The sequence below is a fragment of the Symphalangus syndactylus genome, chromosome 6 (genome assembly GCF_028878055.3).
Source record: "Symphalangus syndactylus isolate Jambi chromosome 6, NHGRI_mSymSyn1-v2.1_pri, whole genome shotgun sequence".
NCBI classification, from domain to species: domain Eukaryota; kingdom Metazoa; phylum Chordata; class Mammalia; order Primates; family Hylobatidae; genus Symphalangus; species Symphalangus syndactylus.
The window spans coordinates 56347641-56364120 of NC_072428.2; the positions used below are offsets into that span (position 1 = coordinate 56347641).

The following is a 16480-nucleotide window of genomic DNA, read 5'->3' on the forward strand; positions in this document are numbered from 1 at the left end:
CAGCCCTTGGACTCACCTCTGCGTCCTCTCACAGATGTTCCCACATGGGAAGGGCCCAAGCTGGGGATCAGATTTTATGGCCCTATTCCCCAAGCACCCACCTCCACACCACCAACCCAACTTATCTTCCTTTTTTTTTTTTTTTTGAGTCTTGCTCTCTCGTCCAGGCTACCAGGCTGGAGTGCAGTGGCACAATCTCGGCTCACTGAAAGCTCCACCTCCCGGGTTCACACCATTCTCCTGCCTCAGCCTCCTGAGTAGCTGGGACTACAGGCACCTGCCACTACGCCTGGCTAATTTTGTATTTTTAGTAGAGAGGGGGTTTCACCGTGTTAGCCAGGATGGTCTCGATCTACTGACCTCCTGATCTGCCCGCCTCGGCCTCCCAAAGTGCTGGGATTACAGGCGTGAGCCACCGCGCCGGGCCCCAGCTTATCTTTCTAACCCACCAATCCAATCAAGGTGCATCTCTGCTCACACCCCTCCTTTGGTCCATCCCCCCACAGGATGAAGTCCAAGCTTCCTGGCAGGACCCACAAGGCCGTTCAGATCTGGGCCCTGTCAACCTCTCCAGCCTCATTTCCTACCCCTCTTCTGCCCGTATCTTTCTTTCAGCCACACCAGGGTGCTCACAGTGTTCCCATCTCCAGGCCTTTGTCCATGCTGTATCCTCTGCCTGACACCTTTCCCCTTTCCCCCTGCCTCACAGAATCAGACTTCTCATCTTAGGTTCGCAGCAATATAACTTCTTCTTGACCTTCCCAATTTACCATTCCCTCCACTTCCTCTATGACTCTACTGTACTTTTTCAGAGGGCAATCCACCTTGGACTAAGCATCTATGCTGAGTGAGGCCCACACTGGGACATAGAGTGATGAGGTTCCTGCCCTTGGGAAACGCCTCGCCCCGTGGAGAGGCAGGCAGACAGTGACAGCACACGGGGAAAGGCCAAACTTGGCATAGCCTTCCATGTTACCCTGTGCCACAGGCTGGCTGTCTTGGGATCATTGGCTTCAGGACACCATCTCTTGATTGGGTCTCCTCGAAGCCAGGGACTAAGTCCGATTACCCTCTGTGTCCTAACCAGCGCCAGGCCCAGAGAAGGTGCATAGCAGAAATGTGCTGAAGTAGATGAACGTGGGATCTGAATGTTTCAAATAGGCCTTGGTAACCCCAAATCTTGCCATTTAAGACAATGATCTCTTACATTACAGCACAGTGATAACACTCTTTCACATGCTGTGATTTCACTTTATCCTCAAATATTCAAGTGAAGTCAGCAAAACAGAAACTGTCACCTCCATTTCATAATGCAGAAACAGAAACCTAGACAAGATAGCGATACTGACTTGCCCAAGGTGAGTGGGTGGGCCATGAGTTCCAGCCCAGGCTTCCTCCACAGGAGACCATTCTGGAGCAGGCACAAGCCACAGACTGACCTGGGATCTTCCAGGCCAGCAGTAGTCTTGCCTCCAAGAGCACCCTCTCTGAGGAGAGGATGCCAGGATTTACTGGCACCTTCGGTATCCTCCTGGCTTCACTCCTCTTTGCCCAAAAATAAACCACACCTGTTTCTACCTCCCAGCCTTGGCACATACCAGTCCCCATGTCTCCCCCCATCCCCCACATGTGGCCATGTGGCATGCCACTAGCCTACCCTCAGTTTCCTAAAAGGCACTAAGATCTTTCCAGCCTCACGGCCTCACCACATGCTGGGAGCTCTGCCTAGAATGCTTTTCTTTCTACTCTTGGCCAATTTGGGCCTTGGGGCCCAGTGACATGGTTGAGAGATTTACCCCTGTGGCCTTGAGAAGGCTGAACAAATGGAAGCGTCTCTAGGTTGCACCAGAGGCATCTATTACCTGCTGCGCTGTGCCTGTAACTTCTGTCATTCTCCTCTCCCCCTGTGAGAACATGTAAAGACCACAAAGGCAGGGAATTCCTCTCCTCTTAGGCGTGACCCCACAGCTAGCTCGCTTCAGCTATGCCTAAGAAATCTGTCTTATCACTGACATGTTTGCTGTCCCCACTCGTTCCCTGAGCCTCCCATCCAACAAGTCGCTCCACCACATGCTGGTGGATCTCGCTTCCTGTGCTCTTCCCTAGATCAGGCCTTCCCTCCATTCCCTCTACCACTGCCATGCCTTGAGGCTCACCCTCTCTCACACGGATCCCTTCCTCCCTCCGCTGCACAGCCTCCCCACTGCCCTCTTGGCTTACAGCCTCTCCTGTCCATTTCCCATACCATGGCTAAGGACACTTAAAACCCACCTGACCAGTCATTTCCCTACTAAAGCTCTCCCAAGACCCAGCTCCCCCCCAATATCTCAAGAGTGGCACTCCCAAGACTCTCTCAGTTCAAGCACCCGCGCCTCTCACTTCAGCCTCATTTTCCACAGTTGCCTGGGCTCCAGCCACTCCAGGGCCCCCAGCCCTGCCCCAAACATGCTGGCTTTTCTAACACTTTATGCCTATCTTTCTGGTTTGCCCTCACACCCTCCATCTGCAAAATTCCTATTCATTAACGGGCAAACCATTCTGGAATGCTTTCTACGTGCCAGACACTACCTAGGCTCTTTTCGTACCTTATCTCATTTACTTCTCAAAGTACTTCACAAAAATAATAATTATTATTCCCATTTTACAGATATGGAAACTGAGGCTCAAGAGAGGCAGGGCAAGAACTGGACTCCTAGTCTGATTCCAAACCTGCTGTGCACCAACCTCTCTGGGAAGTGCACCAGCGCCCCCACTCCCCCAGTCCAGGGCAGAGTCTTCTCTACTCTGTGGTTCCATAGCCCCCTGGTTTCTCGCTTGTCCTGGCCGTTGTCACCAGTGACTGTGTGCGGCTGTCTCTGCTGCCCCCCAGCGTGAGCATCCCAAGGGCAGAACCTGGGCTGATCTGGCTGGGTCCTAAAGAGACGGAAAGCCAGAAGTAGTTTGGGTGGTTGAGATACCCAGCCCTAACCGAACTAATCCTGATACCAGTGACCAAAAGCGGGACCTTCGCATCTTTGCTGCCAAAGGACAGCCCCGCCAAAAGAGTAAAGGCCCGACCCCCTGCACGCCCTCTGCCTGCACCGCACGTGCTTGGTTTTCCCCGCCCAGGTACTGGCCGCCGGGCCGTACCAATCTCCGCGGGGGAGCGCCCGGGGTCGGACTGAGGGAACGAGGGGAATAACCGGGCGCGCCCCTTGGACGGAGGGCTCAGAGCTGCTCTCCTCTCACGCATTCCCCGGATCCGCGCGGAGCAGGCTGCTGGCCAGCCCCGGGCCAGCGCCGAGCAGAGCCTCAGGTGCGGTTCCCCCACAAGCAAGTGGCGCGGGCGGCGGCTTGGAACGGCCCGCCCCGCCCGCCGCGTCGGCGCCTGCCCCGTTGTGAGGTGATAAAGTGCCGCGCTCCGGGACGCCAGCGCCGCGGCTGCTGCCTCTGCTGGGTTCTAAGCTTTTTCTCTCGCGCCGCCACTGGTCGCCGGCCGCAGCTTCAGGTGTCCTAGCCGCCCAGCCTCGACGCCGTCCGGGGACCCCTGTGCTCTGCGCGAAGCCCTGGCCCCGGTGGCCGGGGCATGGGCCAGGGGCGCGGGGTGAGGCGGCTTCCCGCGGGGCCGTGACTGGGCGGGCTTCAGCCATGAAGACCCTCATAGCCGCCTACTCCGGCGTCCTGCGCGGGGAGCGTCAGGCCGAGGCTGACCGGAACCAGCGCTCTCACGGAGGACCTGCGCTGTCGCGCGAGGGATCTGGGAGATGGGGTGAGTGCCACCGCGCAGGGGTTATGGACCTGCGAGAAGATTTTCTGGAAAGGGCCCTGTGGCAGGCTGGTGGGTGCTGATGAGTGCACGTTCATTCTCCACTCTGGCACTCATCAATTTTTGCGACCTCTGTTACATCGCTTTCCACCCCCCCGCCCCCGGCTTGTTTCCCTCATCCGTGAGGTGGGAGTGGTACCACCCACCATTCTTAGTTATTAGGGATATTTGAGAACTCCTCCCCAGCCCCCACTGCGGCTGGTGACCCCTGGCAGTTCCCTCCCCTCTCCCTTCACCAGGTAGAGCGAGCTTTGGCAGTGATAGACCGGATGGGGCAGGATGATATGGGTTTTGCACTCTCCTGAGACAGCCACCAGACAGGGAACATGCCCGACTGGAACAGGTGTGTCTGCCCTGACGTCTGTCCCACACCCATCCTCTCGCCCAGGCTCTGGAGCCCACATAGCAGCAACTCTGAGCCTGGCATGCTTAGAAGGCAGCGGAGAGGACCCTGCATGTCCTCCAAGGTAGAACTGAGGTCCTCAGTGAATCGCGCAGAGTTGAAATCAACCCCCGCCCCCCGCCCCCCGCAGCTTTTCCCAAGCGAGGAAGAGCAGCTCTTCCAACCCCCACCTCCCTTACCTAGAGCTGGAGAAACTGAAGTGGGAGGAAGCATGCCTAAGTTTTCCTTAGCTGATGCCTTGACCCCTGGATTCAAGTAGAAATCCGGTAGACCCTGGGAAGTCATCACAGCTGTCCTGGTCTGCGTGTGTGTCTTGCATGAAGCTCCTCTTCCACCTTCTAAGTCTGTATTCTGCTTGCTGAGCCTCTCTGACATGGATTTTTCTTTAGTAACTAACGGTCGCCTACACCGCCCACCTTTGTTATAAAAATAAAGCTTGCTAATTATGGAATTTTTGAAAATATAGACAAATGAAAAAAATGTCTGGTAAATTGACTATCCAAAGATAGCTTCCTATTAGCATTTTAGTATATCTCTTGATCATTTTCTTTATACACATTGCATAGATACAGTTGAGGACATGCTGTAGATATAGTTATGAATCTTGTTTTCTCCCCCTTAATGTAACATTGAGGTTTCCCTTCTGTTTATCAGAATCACTCGCAATGTCCTAGTGGTTGCAATAACCCACCCTGCAGCTGTACCACACTTTAACTGTGACCGAGGCATTGGCATTGCTTCTTGTGTGATTATCGCTGTGGTTATCTGCCCCTCTTGGTGTGGGTGCTGCTCGTAGCCCTTGAAGAGGAACCCAGCTGCTGCCCTGTCTCGGGGGCGAGCAGCTTGAGCTGCCCCATGCATCCAGCCAGTAGCCTCTGACAGCCCCTTCTCTCACTTGAGTCCTTTTCTGTTCCCTGTGTCCTTTGATGTCCTTAGGGACATCAGTGGATGAAGGGACTTGCCCTTGTTCATGCTGTTAAAAATGTTTTTGCACTGGGCAGTGGGATAGGGATGTTCTCTGTGGTAGTGCTTCCTGGAGACCCCATTCCCTCGGCTCTGCCATCCACAGGCTGGGAGCTGTGTCTTCCAGGAGGCAGTGACCTTGGCTGTCATGTTTTTGACTTAGAGTTTGTTCCTTAGGAGAACTTGTACTCTAGCAAATGGTTTTAACCAAGCCACTTAATATCATGTCAGGAACATTTCCCCATATTGTTATCAGATCTTGAAAACTTTTTTTTTTTTTAAACTGGGTGCAAGGATTTACATCATGGAACGTAGGAAGGGCTGGTATGAAATGCAAACCAGTCAGTTCAGCTTTCTGGGATCTACTTTGGTGAAAGATTGGGCGGAGTAGGGGAGGGCACTGAAGCACATTTTGTTATCTGGGCATCTCCATTAGACCTGCCTTCTAGATCCTTGGTCCTTGAAGATACTCCCCAGTGGCCTAGTTTGCCTCTGTGGATAAGGTCCCACTGTTGTGAGCTGGTGAACAGCCTGTCAGTGACGGTATTCAAGTAGAGACCATGGATTCTGTGAAGGGAAGTCCTGTGATGGGTGAGAGATTGAAATAGATACCTTGGCATCTGGTTTCTTGGCCAAGAAAAAAGGCCAGCTGTGGGAGTATGGGTAGGTGGGTGCATGCTGGGGGAAGCGGGAGTCTGTGCTGATATTTCCTAATCTTTGGAGGGCTGTCCTGTGCCAGACGTGGAGTTTGCAGAGTTCATCAGGACAGGAGGGATATACATCCTATTCTTTATCCTTGCCTTTGGACTGGGGGCTCTTCGTTCAGAAGAGCCCTCTGACACCTGCCTGTGTCCTCAGGGTTCAGCACAGGACCTAGCATGAGATGTTGGTGGTCCCAGTAAAATTCTGAGCTGATTTGTTGTGTGTGGCTCCAAAGAGTGAGGCCAGGAACAGGAGTGGGATGATGGGTGCAAGTTTTGATGTAGCAGAGGAGTCCTTTCTGACAGCTGTTGAGGACTGCAACAGGCTGGGATGGGTGAGGATGGAGTACCACATCACTGTGGATCTGCTTCAAACTAAGTGGCTAGATTGTTGGGGGTAACTGGGAACTAGGGTTGACAATCACCTAACCTAGTCCTAAGTCAGAATGAGAACATTACTCTCATGCTTCCCTCTCCAATTCCATGTGGCTTCCCCCCTCACCTACATCACTTCCCCAGCTGAATAGAGGCCGCTCTGGGGCTGCGTCACCAAGGGCTCATCTAGGCTGAGAAAGGAGGGCCAAGAGTAATGTTGTATTAACAGGCTCGGTGACTCAATGGCCAGTGTTGAAATCCTGCCCCACCTCCACCCTCCTGCCCTACCTCCACCCTCCTGCCCTCAAATTCAACAGCAAGTACTTGAGTTGTAAAAATTAGTGTTGGATCGGGCCCAACCCTCATGTTACAGATGGGATCACTGGGGTCTCCAGAAAGAAGGGACTTTCCCAGGGTTATCAAAGCCAGGCTAGAACCCAGATCCATCTCCCAGTCTGTGGCCTGACTCCTTAAGCCAAGAGAAGGGTTGCAAGGCCGTGAAGGGCTGAGTGCAGGGCTCTGTGCGTTGTAGGTGCTCAGTGGTTTGCTGAATGAGTGAAGGTTGTCTCCATGATGCGGGTGGCAGCTCATCCCTTCTCAAACTTTTTGAGGAAGCTCCCCGAGCCTGCCTTAGTGGATTAGAGACACTAAGATCCCCCAGAGCTTTGGCTGCCAGGTGAATGCCAGTTGCCTCCTACCCACACTCAGTCACACTTCAGACTTTCCAAACTCTTCCTCCTGGCCTATGAAGTAAGCCCCAGGTGAACAGCCTCCACTGCCATCACAACTTCCTCTCCTAGCATGTCACCCACCATGCTGCAGACACATGGTGGTCTTCCTGTTCCTGTAGCATTACTCCCAATTCAGTCTTACCTCAGGGCCTTTGCATATGCTGCCTTTCTGCCCAGGTCTTTGCATGGCTGGCTTCAGAACAGTCAATCTCCTCTCAGAGGTCTTCCCTGGCCACCCTATCTAGAGAGCCACCCCCAATCACCACATCTTCTATTATTTTTATAGCCTTTATCACTACCTAAATTTTCATGTGTGCTTATCTGTTTAAGCAATTGTCTCCCCCATAAGAATATCAGTCCCTTGGCAGCCGTCCGCGTGCCATGGCTTTCACCTATAATCCCAGCACTTTGGGAGGCTGAAGCGGGAGGATCACTTGAGGTCGGGAGTTCGAGACCAGCCTGGCCGACATGGTAAAACCCCCATCTCTACTAATAATAAAAATTAGCCAGGTGTGGTGGTGCGTGCCTGTAATCCCAGCTACTTGGGAGGCTGAGGCAGGAGAGTCGCTTGAACCCAGGAGGAGGAGGTTACAGTGAGCCAAGATTGTGCTACTGCACTCCAGCCTGGGTGACAGAGTGAGACTCCATCTCAAAACAAAACAAAAAGAACAAACAGAAAAAGAATATCAGTCCCTTGGAAACAGGAACCTTGTCTGTCTTTCTCAGTGCTGTGACATCTAGCATAGTGCCTGGCACTGGTAATAGGTACTTAGTAAGTATCTGTTAAATGAAGGAATCATTAATGGGACTGCCCCATTCCTCTTGGAGGATGCCCTGCTTTTAACTTCAGTGTGATTCCTCGAGCCTTCCTTGGGCCTCCTCTGTACCTGTAACCACCTGTGCTAGGGACTGGGTGCTGGGGTTGCAGCTGTTCCCTGCCCTGGAGGTACCCAGTCTGGCAAGGAGCTGGCTCCAAGGCTGAGTGGCAAGTGGGTAGAGCCAGGCTCAATGGTCACCCTTACTGCTTCCCAGGGCCTATTAGAAGCCAGAGAGCTGGGGTTCCAGGCCTGACTTTTTTCTGGGATGTGGCTGAGGGGTTCACTTCCTCTTTGGGGATCTCACTCCTTCTATCTGGAAAATAGGGTCAGAATTCTCAGATTCTCAAGGATGGAGGGTTTGGGTTAACCTGAGTGTGAGTGTTTGTGAACTTGTGACAGTCATGTTAGTCCTTGTCATTTGTCCTGTGTTACACATCCAACAGGCCCCCAACACTGTAGAGAGTGGCAGACCCTGCTCTAGGGCATCCAGGAAGGCTTCACTGAGGAAGGGACTTGGGCTGTGGACCCTTCATTTTATTGATTGAGCACCTTCTGTGTGTCAGCTGCAGTCCCTGCATTTGAGGAAGTGAGACCAGGGGGATGTACACAAGATGACTGTGCAGAGTGATCTGAGCAATGACAGGAAAGACTGCAAAGAGGTGAGACCGGGGAGCTTGATCACCCTGAGGTCAGGGAAGTCTTCCTGGAAGAGGTGACATTCAGTCTGGATCTGTAAAGATGAATAGACATCAGCAAGACAGGCAAGAACATTCAGGTACAGGAAATAGCATAAATAGAGGCATGACATTTGGATGGGAGAGGCAGACTGACTGCAGGGCCTCTGAGTGACCAACTGAGGCTGAGGTCCTGGTGTACTGAGAGCCAGAGACAAGAGAGACAGGGAGGATGCTGGATGCAGGCCTGTGGTGGCTCACCTACGTCTGCAGCAGGAGGAAGACTTGAGAGGTCATGGGAAAGGAGCCTGGCACAGTTAGTTTATTGGCCTCCAGCACTTTGAGGGCCTCCTGGTATGGAGCTGCTGGCTGATTTGAGGGCCTCATGGGCAGGGCCCAGGGGTAGGAGTCAGGCCTGGGCTCTGTCCAGCTCCTGCTTGGCGACCGAACTGCTCCGCAGCCTCAGCAAGCCACTACCCTTCCTTACCCTCAGTCTCCTCATCTATGAAATGAGCAAAGGTGTCATAAGAACCTGTGCAGATTATGGTGCAGATGCAGAGAGGCTAAACCTGTGAACCTTTTGGGTAAATCAATAGAAATGGGAAACACAAACTCCTTTTCTTATTAGAGCAGAATTAGCCATTCTAAGCCCTGCCTCTGCTTCCCATGTGACCTTGGGCATAACACTGCCTCTTAGGGCCTCAGCCTTCTCATCTGCACGGTGAGGAGGACTGGTTGAGATGACCTCCTTGGCTTCCTTACATCTCTGCTGGAGAAATGTGATTCCATTCTTGTCCCTTAACTGCTGTGGGACTCTTGAGGTCAGCCACCTACTCATTCTTGGCCTCAGCTTCTCCTTGTGAAAATGGTGCACTCATCCACTTGGGGCCAAGGTAAGTGCCCCAGAAGAACCTGTCACCCCATGCTCGCCCATATATTGTAATGGGGATGTATTTTGGAGATTCCTTGGTGACCTACTCACACGCTAGTAGTGTTGCCATGGCAACCCCTTCCACTGCAGTAGCTACTTTTTGAATGTGCTTGGTCACAGTGGGTGGGGTGGGGGAAGTGGGCCCCTGGGGTCCTCAGCAATCATGTCCAGGGTCCTGGATGTAGCTCCATGTTCAGTATCAGGAACATGGCATTCTAATAGTCTCACTTCCTTGGCTTTACCTCTTGGAACTTTGTGAAAGTTCTACTTGATGAAAACGGAATACACAAAAACCCAGGTGTATGGAGTAGCCCGAGGATGGGCTTATATTCCCTTTAGGGAGATCTTCTGTGGATAAAAATTCATTAGTGGATTCTAGCAGAGCACAGGTGGCCCAAGTTAGCAGCACTCAGATTTCAACTAATCCACCCCAGCTTCCTAATTTAGTGCTAATGGGGAAACCTAGAGAGGGGAGGAAGAGGCTTAGGACCCCAGCAAGTCTACAGATCCTCAGGATGCCTGGCTCCCTGCAGCAGGCCCTGAGGACTGACAGTCCCTGCAGGGTCCTGATGGCCCACTTCCCACCTGGCACACCTAGCATAGTTGTGTGCTGGCTTTCCAGTAGTTTGGCTTCCCTTTTGGGCCAGATGTCCCAGTGGGCCCTGCTTTAAGGATACCTCATTTGCAAAACAGAACCCTTAAAGGGGATTGTTAATCTTTTCCGAAAAGAACTCACTGGCGTTTTGGGACCAGTTCGATAGCTAGCTAGCTGCCTTAGGGCTCTTAGGCACCAGTGGAGGGAGTGGGCTCTGACTGGCTGGCTTCTCTGCCTTCAGGGTAGAGGCCAGGACTCCTAGACCTAGCATCCCAGTCCTTCATGCCTCCCTGTTTCTCTACTTTTCCAACTAGACTCACAGTCTCTGTGCACAGTCTGACTAAACTACTTGCAGTTAATTCCTCAAACTTGTCTTCTCTCTGTTTCGGGCCTTTGCAATGCCTTTTGCAGGACTCTACTCCTGGGGTCCTGCCCCTGTACCTTCCTCCTGGAAAGCATCCCTAAGAACACCCTCCTGTGGGGGTTGGGGGCCTCCCCTGGATTCCTAGTCCTGACTGATCCTTTGTGTTAATTGTTCGCAGCTTTGTCTCCCAGCCATATCTTGGGTGGGCAGCACAAGAGCAGAACTCAGCCTCTAGCAGATGCCCAAGAAGCAGAGGAGAGGCAGAGTCTAGAAGCTCCCCTCCTGGTGTGGAGCCTGGGGTGTAAAGGGTACTTAGAAAGCACTGGTATGAATGTTAGTGTTTGGGTTCCACCCTTCTCTCTCCCTCCCTCTGGGGCCTTCCACCATTGTCTCGACATTAACAACCCTCCAGCTGGAGAAGACCTTTCCCTCCTGATTCCCCAGAAAGCTCTGCTTGACCCTCTGTCATGGCACAGGTCAGTCAGCTGTGGGTGGACTTTCTTCTGTCTTTGTCTAGGCCCTGTTTATTTATCACAGTCCTCTCAAGCATTCAGTCATTCAGCAAACATTGATCGAGCACCTTCTCTGCACCTGACCCTGTGCTGAGCACCAGGGCCCAGATGAATGAGACATGGTCCCTGCAAATGCAACACATACCTTTCCCCATAACGAGAAAGCGCTGAGTACAGGGGTGAGATGGGACAGTCAGGGATGCGGTCAGTCCCACCTGGGTGGAGGAGAAGGAAGACTTTCCAGAGAAAGAGTCAACAGGTTGGTCTCTGGCAGGCCAGTGCTCAGTGCCTGGTGGATGCCTGGTAAGCATGTGCTAAAAGACTGACCAAACTAGACTTGGAAGCAATAGAATTCTACCTGGAGGCACTGCAGTGAAGTCAGACAGTGTGGGGAGACTTCCTGGAGGGAAGGAGTCTCTGGCTGAGCACATGGTGAGGCACCACCAAGTGGAGACAGCTTCCTGTGTGAGGCTTGTGGGAGCCCAGCCCTGGCCTGGGATTCTAATAGCAGTGGGCATGACCCTCCAGAGATGGCAGCTTTGCCATGACTGGCCTCTCATCATCATGTGTGTGGACTCCCGCTGAAAGGTGTCTGCCTGGAGGAGCCTGGAAGAGAGCTCACCTCCAGCCTTGATGAAGTGGCATCTCTTTGGCACTTGGCCTGACTTCCTAGACCTCCCTGGGGCTGGAAGAGCCTGCCAGCGGTCAATATGTACTGACCCTCACTCTGCTACCTCTCCTCATAATATACAACCTGTTACTGTGCACCTCTTAAAAAACTGTTTGCTCTCTCTGTCTCCGTGCAACTTGTCCTCAGCTCTTTGGGGGTAACTTGGGGGTGACTTTCTCACTCACCTAGACCCAGGGCAGACATTAGGTCCAGATGGGCCCAGGTGTGGCATCCTTGGGGTTGGGGATGTGGGCAGGGTGACCCCCACCCCCACCTCAAGGAGCCCAAGAGGCTGTTCACACCTCTCTTAGCTGGCATCTTTCTGGCTCTCTTACATTGATGCCAGATATTCTGGCCCTTTTCCATAAGTTATTTAGATTCCTTATGACAATCTTGGATTAAAGCTAAGGAGGACACTGAGTCCCAGGGATGGTGAGTGACTTTCAAGGTCTTATTGCAGGTAAGAATCAGAGCCAGGGTTTGAATCCTAAGTCAGCCTGTCGCCTACGCTTCTGTTCCTAAGCAGGGCAGGCATTATTTTACCCATCAAACAGGAGAGGACACTGAGGCTTACTTGGTAATTAATCAGCATTCATAGAGATCTTTACTTTTTATGAAGCTCTTGGCTATACATTATCTCATTTAATTCCCACAACAATCTGGTGAGGTAGGTATTAGCCCCGCTGTATAGATGAGGAAGCTGAAGCTTATATAGGAAGTGACTCATCCAGGCCACTTCCTACGAGTTAGAGGCCAGGTTCTCCTGACTCTTGGCCCCCATTTTTGGCACCGACTTCAGGTTGGCATGTCCCCTGCCAGATGCCAGTATGGAGGTGAGGTGGGTGGAGGACGCAGTGTGGGCTGTCCAGAGGCGTGAGCTGCCCACATTCTCTGTCTACCACTGCTTCCCCATGTGCGCTTAGGGCCTCCTCTCCACAGGCCAGGGATCCTCCTGCCCCTCTCTCTATCTCATTGCCCCAAATTATTTTTCTTCATTGCTCTCATCGCTGCCTGATGTTACATCATACATTAATACATAGGTGTTTTATCTCTCCCTCAGCGGAAGTTAAGCATCCTAACTTAACTTTAGCCAGTCTAACTTGGGCATCCGGGCCTATAGCTGCCTCTGAGGCAGGACATCATGTGCTGCGCTCACTGCTGTTTCCCCAGGGCTAGTATTAGCGCTTAGTACCATATATGTGCTCTATGCTTTGGGTCTTAGCTCTGTCCCCACCCACCTCACCTAGGAAGCCACCTTTGACTACTCATTCCAACTTCTTTATTCTCAGCTTCTATTTCAGGCAGTCAGTCACCCCCCTTTCTGGGTTCTTGAGTATTTGGGTCTGCCTCATTAGAACTCCCTGCAAGGCTTTGTTCCAGCAGTTTCCCCCAACCACAGTGCCCACTTTCCTCCTGTTTGACCCCTAGATCTTGTCTTCAGGGCCCTGGCAAAGCCTCATGGCCTCCTTGGAGCCTCCTCTGCGCTACCGTCACTCTGCGACCTCTTCTTGTAACACACACCTATGGCCATGAGCCTCTGGAAAAACTCTGCTTGCTCATTACGTATACCCCTTCCCACTCTGGAGACGGGAGGAGGAATGCCAGTAGCCACCACTTAATCACCTAACAAATGCCACATGTGCCTTATACGTTTTAAAATTTAATGTTCCCATAAATCCTGTGAGGTGGGGATTATCACCGTCATCCTATAGATAAGAAAACCAAAGCTAGAGTTAGGTGACTTGCCCGAGGTCACAGAGCCAGGCAAGGGCAGAGCTGGCCCAGGGCCCTCTTTCTCAGATTTAGGGGGTTGGGGCTCAGACACTACTGCCCACAGGCATGTGAGAGGAAGCCCAGAAAACTTCGGTTTCATCAGCCCTGAGGTGTGGCCTTCCTGGTCACTTTGATATCAGATATTGGGCAAAGAGGTGCTCACAGACACCCTTCAACACCCCAGCCCTGGGCTTGGCCCTGGGTCTGAGAGCTGCTTGAAAGCACATGGGTTGTGGGGGTGGAATCCAGTCTCACTAGAACGTCCACATGAGACTTTGAGCATGATATGGGCAGAGGTGGCAGCTCTCCTTTGCCAGGATATGTCCTGAAGTCTGGGTGTGGGCTGGCTTGTTTAGTGGGGCCAGCCCTCAACAGCGTAGCATTGTAGAGATGATGAGGGACTGGGAGCCTGAATACCTTCTTTAAGTCCTGGCTCCCACACCCTGACCTCAAGCAAGTGATTTTGCCTCTTTGGGCTTCACCTCACCTCAGTTTTGTTCTCTGTGAAACAGGATTGCCAGGTCTCCCCTTGCCTACCTTCCCAGAGAGTGCTGTGGGACGGTGAAGCCCCACATAGGCGCGGGAGAAGGGGATTGCTTTCCGGGTGGTAAAAGAGCTGCTCTGGGCCTCTCTGGCAGCTCTACTCCCTCTGCCTTCCCCAAAGGTAGGAGCAAATGAGCTGTGTGTAAAGCAAGTGCTGCCCGGGAGCAGCCATTTGAATCTTCTATTGGGAATCTTCCCCTACAGCGTGTCTCATCTGCCCCCCATAAAACAGAGACATCTGTAGGTAGCAGGGTTGTGTTCCCTTTATAGGTGGAGAAACTTGTACTTAAGGAGGGCAAAAGAGGCTCATCCCCCATCTCTGGGGTCAGTCCTCAGTGATGGGGCTGGTTTGGCCTCCTGCCAGGCAGCCCAGTCTAACTTGGGCATCCAGGCCTATAGCTGCCTCTGAGGCTGCTCTGGATTTGCTTACGGATTTGCTCAGCTATGCAGCCCCTTTTACCATAGATGAATCAGGTACCAAGTCCTGGCACCCATGAGTCACTGGCAGTGGGATGGCCAAGTAAAGTGACATTGGTGCTGTGGGAGTGTGCAGAGAGAGTTCAGGTGTGGTGAGGGGGGCAGATAGGAGCAGGGACTTGGCTGGATGCTGAGGCTCCCTGGTGGCCCCACCCAAGAGTCAGGAACAGTCAGGCTGGGTGTGAAGGTGGTGGCATGTGGTGGCATCTGATTGCAGCATCGGCATCCCCACCGGCTTCTGCTGGACTCCTCCCAGCCACAGCTGGGGCAGAGGAAGTACAGCTAGGTGGCAAGGACTGGCAGTGTTCTGGGGGTGTCCAACTGAACCCTCACTTCCCATCTGCCTGAGCAACGGTACCAGAACTACTGCAAGGTGGTAAGCTCTAGGTCCCAAATACCCTGCCAGGAGTCCTCAGGAGGGTGGGTGCCAGAGATCACAGACTTCACTCTCCTTACTCCCATTTCATAGATGGGGAAACTGAAGCCCTGAGAGGTAAGGAGACTTAGCATGGGAGTTGGTGGCAGAGCTGGGTCTAGAACCCCAAGTCCTGCTGCCACTTTACCTGCTGTAGAAGATGCCTGCTCCTGACCCACCCCTCTGAAGGAAAACAGATCATTCATTTCTCCCCTTCCAGCTCCCCACCACTGCCCCCTGCTTTGTTGTGGGGAGCAGAGAGAAGGAACTTGGGGACACGCAACATCGGAGCAGATGCAGGCCTGGAGGTTGGGCCTGAATTGAGTTCAGCTCTGCCAGCCTCTGGCTGAGTGACCTTGACCCGGTATCACCATCAAAATAACCCTATTTTAATGTCAAACTCACAGGAGTCCAAGTGCCTGTGCAAGGGCATGGAGGGTCCCAAAGCTTTATGGGCCTTTTGTGCATCATACCTTTCACTCAGCCCTGCATGGAGGGAACTCCGGGGGCCTGAAGAGTGGCCAGAGCACCCCCTTGGGGCTGGCCCCGACAGGGCACTGGGGATCCAGATATGGATCAGACCCAGGCCAGGCCTTCAGGCAGTTTCCAGTGTGATGCAGAATCAGCTTGTAATCAGCAGTTAGTACAAGGCCAGAGGCTGTAGGAGCCCTGAGGAAGATGCTCTTTTGTTTCTCCATTGTGCAGGTCTGACTTTATCTTGAAATAGGTTATCTCCGTGGGTGGCAAGATGGCCCCTGGCAATTCTAGGCCTGCATAGACTTTAGTGTTTATCATCCCAGAGAAGGAAAGGCCTTCTCTTTCCAAAGGCTTCCTGGAAGACTGCTGCCTGATCACCATCTCTGGGTTTTGAAGGATGTATTGCTTTATCTCATTATCAGGGAATCATCAGGTGAGCAAAGCAGGGAAGGGCCTCTGCCTAGAATATTTCTTAGGTGGACTGGGGGCTCCCACTGGCCCAGGGTTCAGCATCCATGGCCAGGCCAGCTCCCAGGCCACGGCCTCCATGGTCAGCCAGGTTGGGATTGCCTGAGAGGGCCTGGGCCTGAGAAAGCAGAGGTGCAGTTCTCCCAGCTTCCATCTCCAGGAGCCTCCCAACTCTAGCCCCGACGGAAGCACTTGCCACTTGGTATTTGGGACTTAGAGCTCACCACCTTGCAGCAGTCCCAGTACAGTTGCCCAGGCAGATGGGAAGTGAGGGTTCACATGGTGGACTGCATTTCCCACTTGTTGGCAGAGCGAGCTGTGGGCGGTAGTTGGGGCTGGATAAGGCAGGGTGAGAACCAAACCAGCAGTGTGGGAAAAACCTGAGCCTGCAGACCCACCTTGTTGCGGGACTTGGGAGACTCCTGCAGGCCCTCAATTTCCAGTCTGTATAATGGGGTGAGGGTTGAACAAGATGGCGTGCGTTTCCTGCGCTATGACTTTACCTAATTTTAAGACACCTAATAAGCTTAGCAGAGAGATTTGGATTAGGCACGATGAAGAATTTTTAGGTCTTCTCAGTTGTTTCAGTTGGGGATATGTCATCAGTGAAGTTTCTATACTCCTCCTCCAAGCTGCATGGTGGCTGGCCCTGGCGCCAAGGTAGGGAGCTAGATAAGCTGACTCCCAGCATGCCTCTTCCCTACGCACCCGTCAAACCACTGGCTTCAGGGGCCTGTCTGCAACAGGAAGCAGTCAGCCACGAGAAGGCAGGCTTTGCCTTTTTT

The 16480-nt window shown here is 52.9% G+C and overlaps 1 protein-coding gene across 2 annotated transcripts in view; it reads left to right on the forward strand.

Annotated features, from left to right (window-relative positions):
- Positions 1-3235: 3235 nt before the first annotated feature.
- DGAT2 (diacylglycerol O-acyltransferase 2) overlaps positions 3236-16480 on the forward strand; it is a 32884-nt gene continuing 19639 nt past the window's right edge. The window contains exon 1 of one of the 2 annotated variants that reach the window (XM_055282977.2): positions 3236-3748. In XM_055282977.2, coding sequence (XP_055138952.1) covers positions 3628-3748 — 121 coding nt within the window. In that variant the 5' untranslated portion in view covers positions 3236-3627. The remainder of the gene's footprint in view (positions 3749-16480) is intronic. The other variant, XM_055282978.2, reaches the window with a different exon arrangement.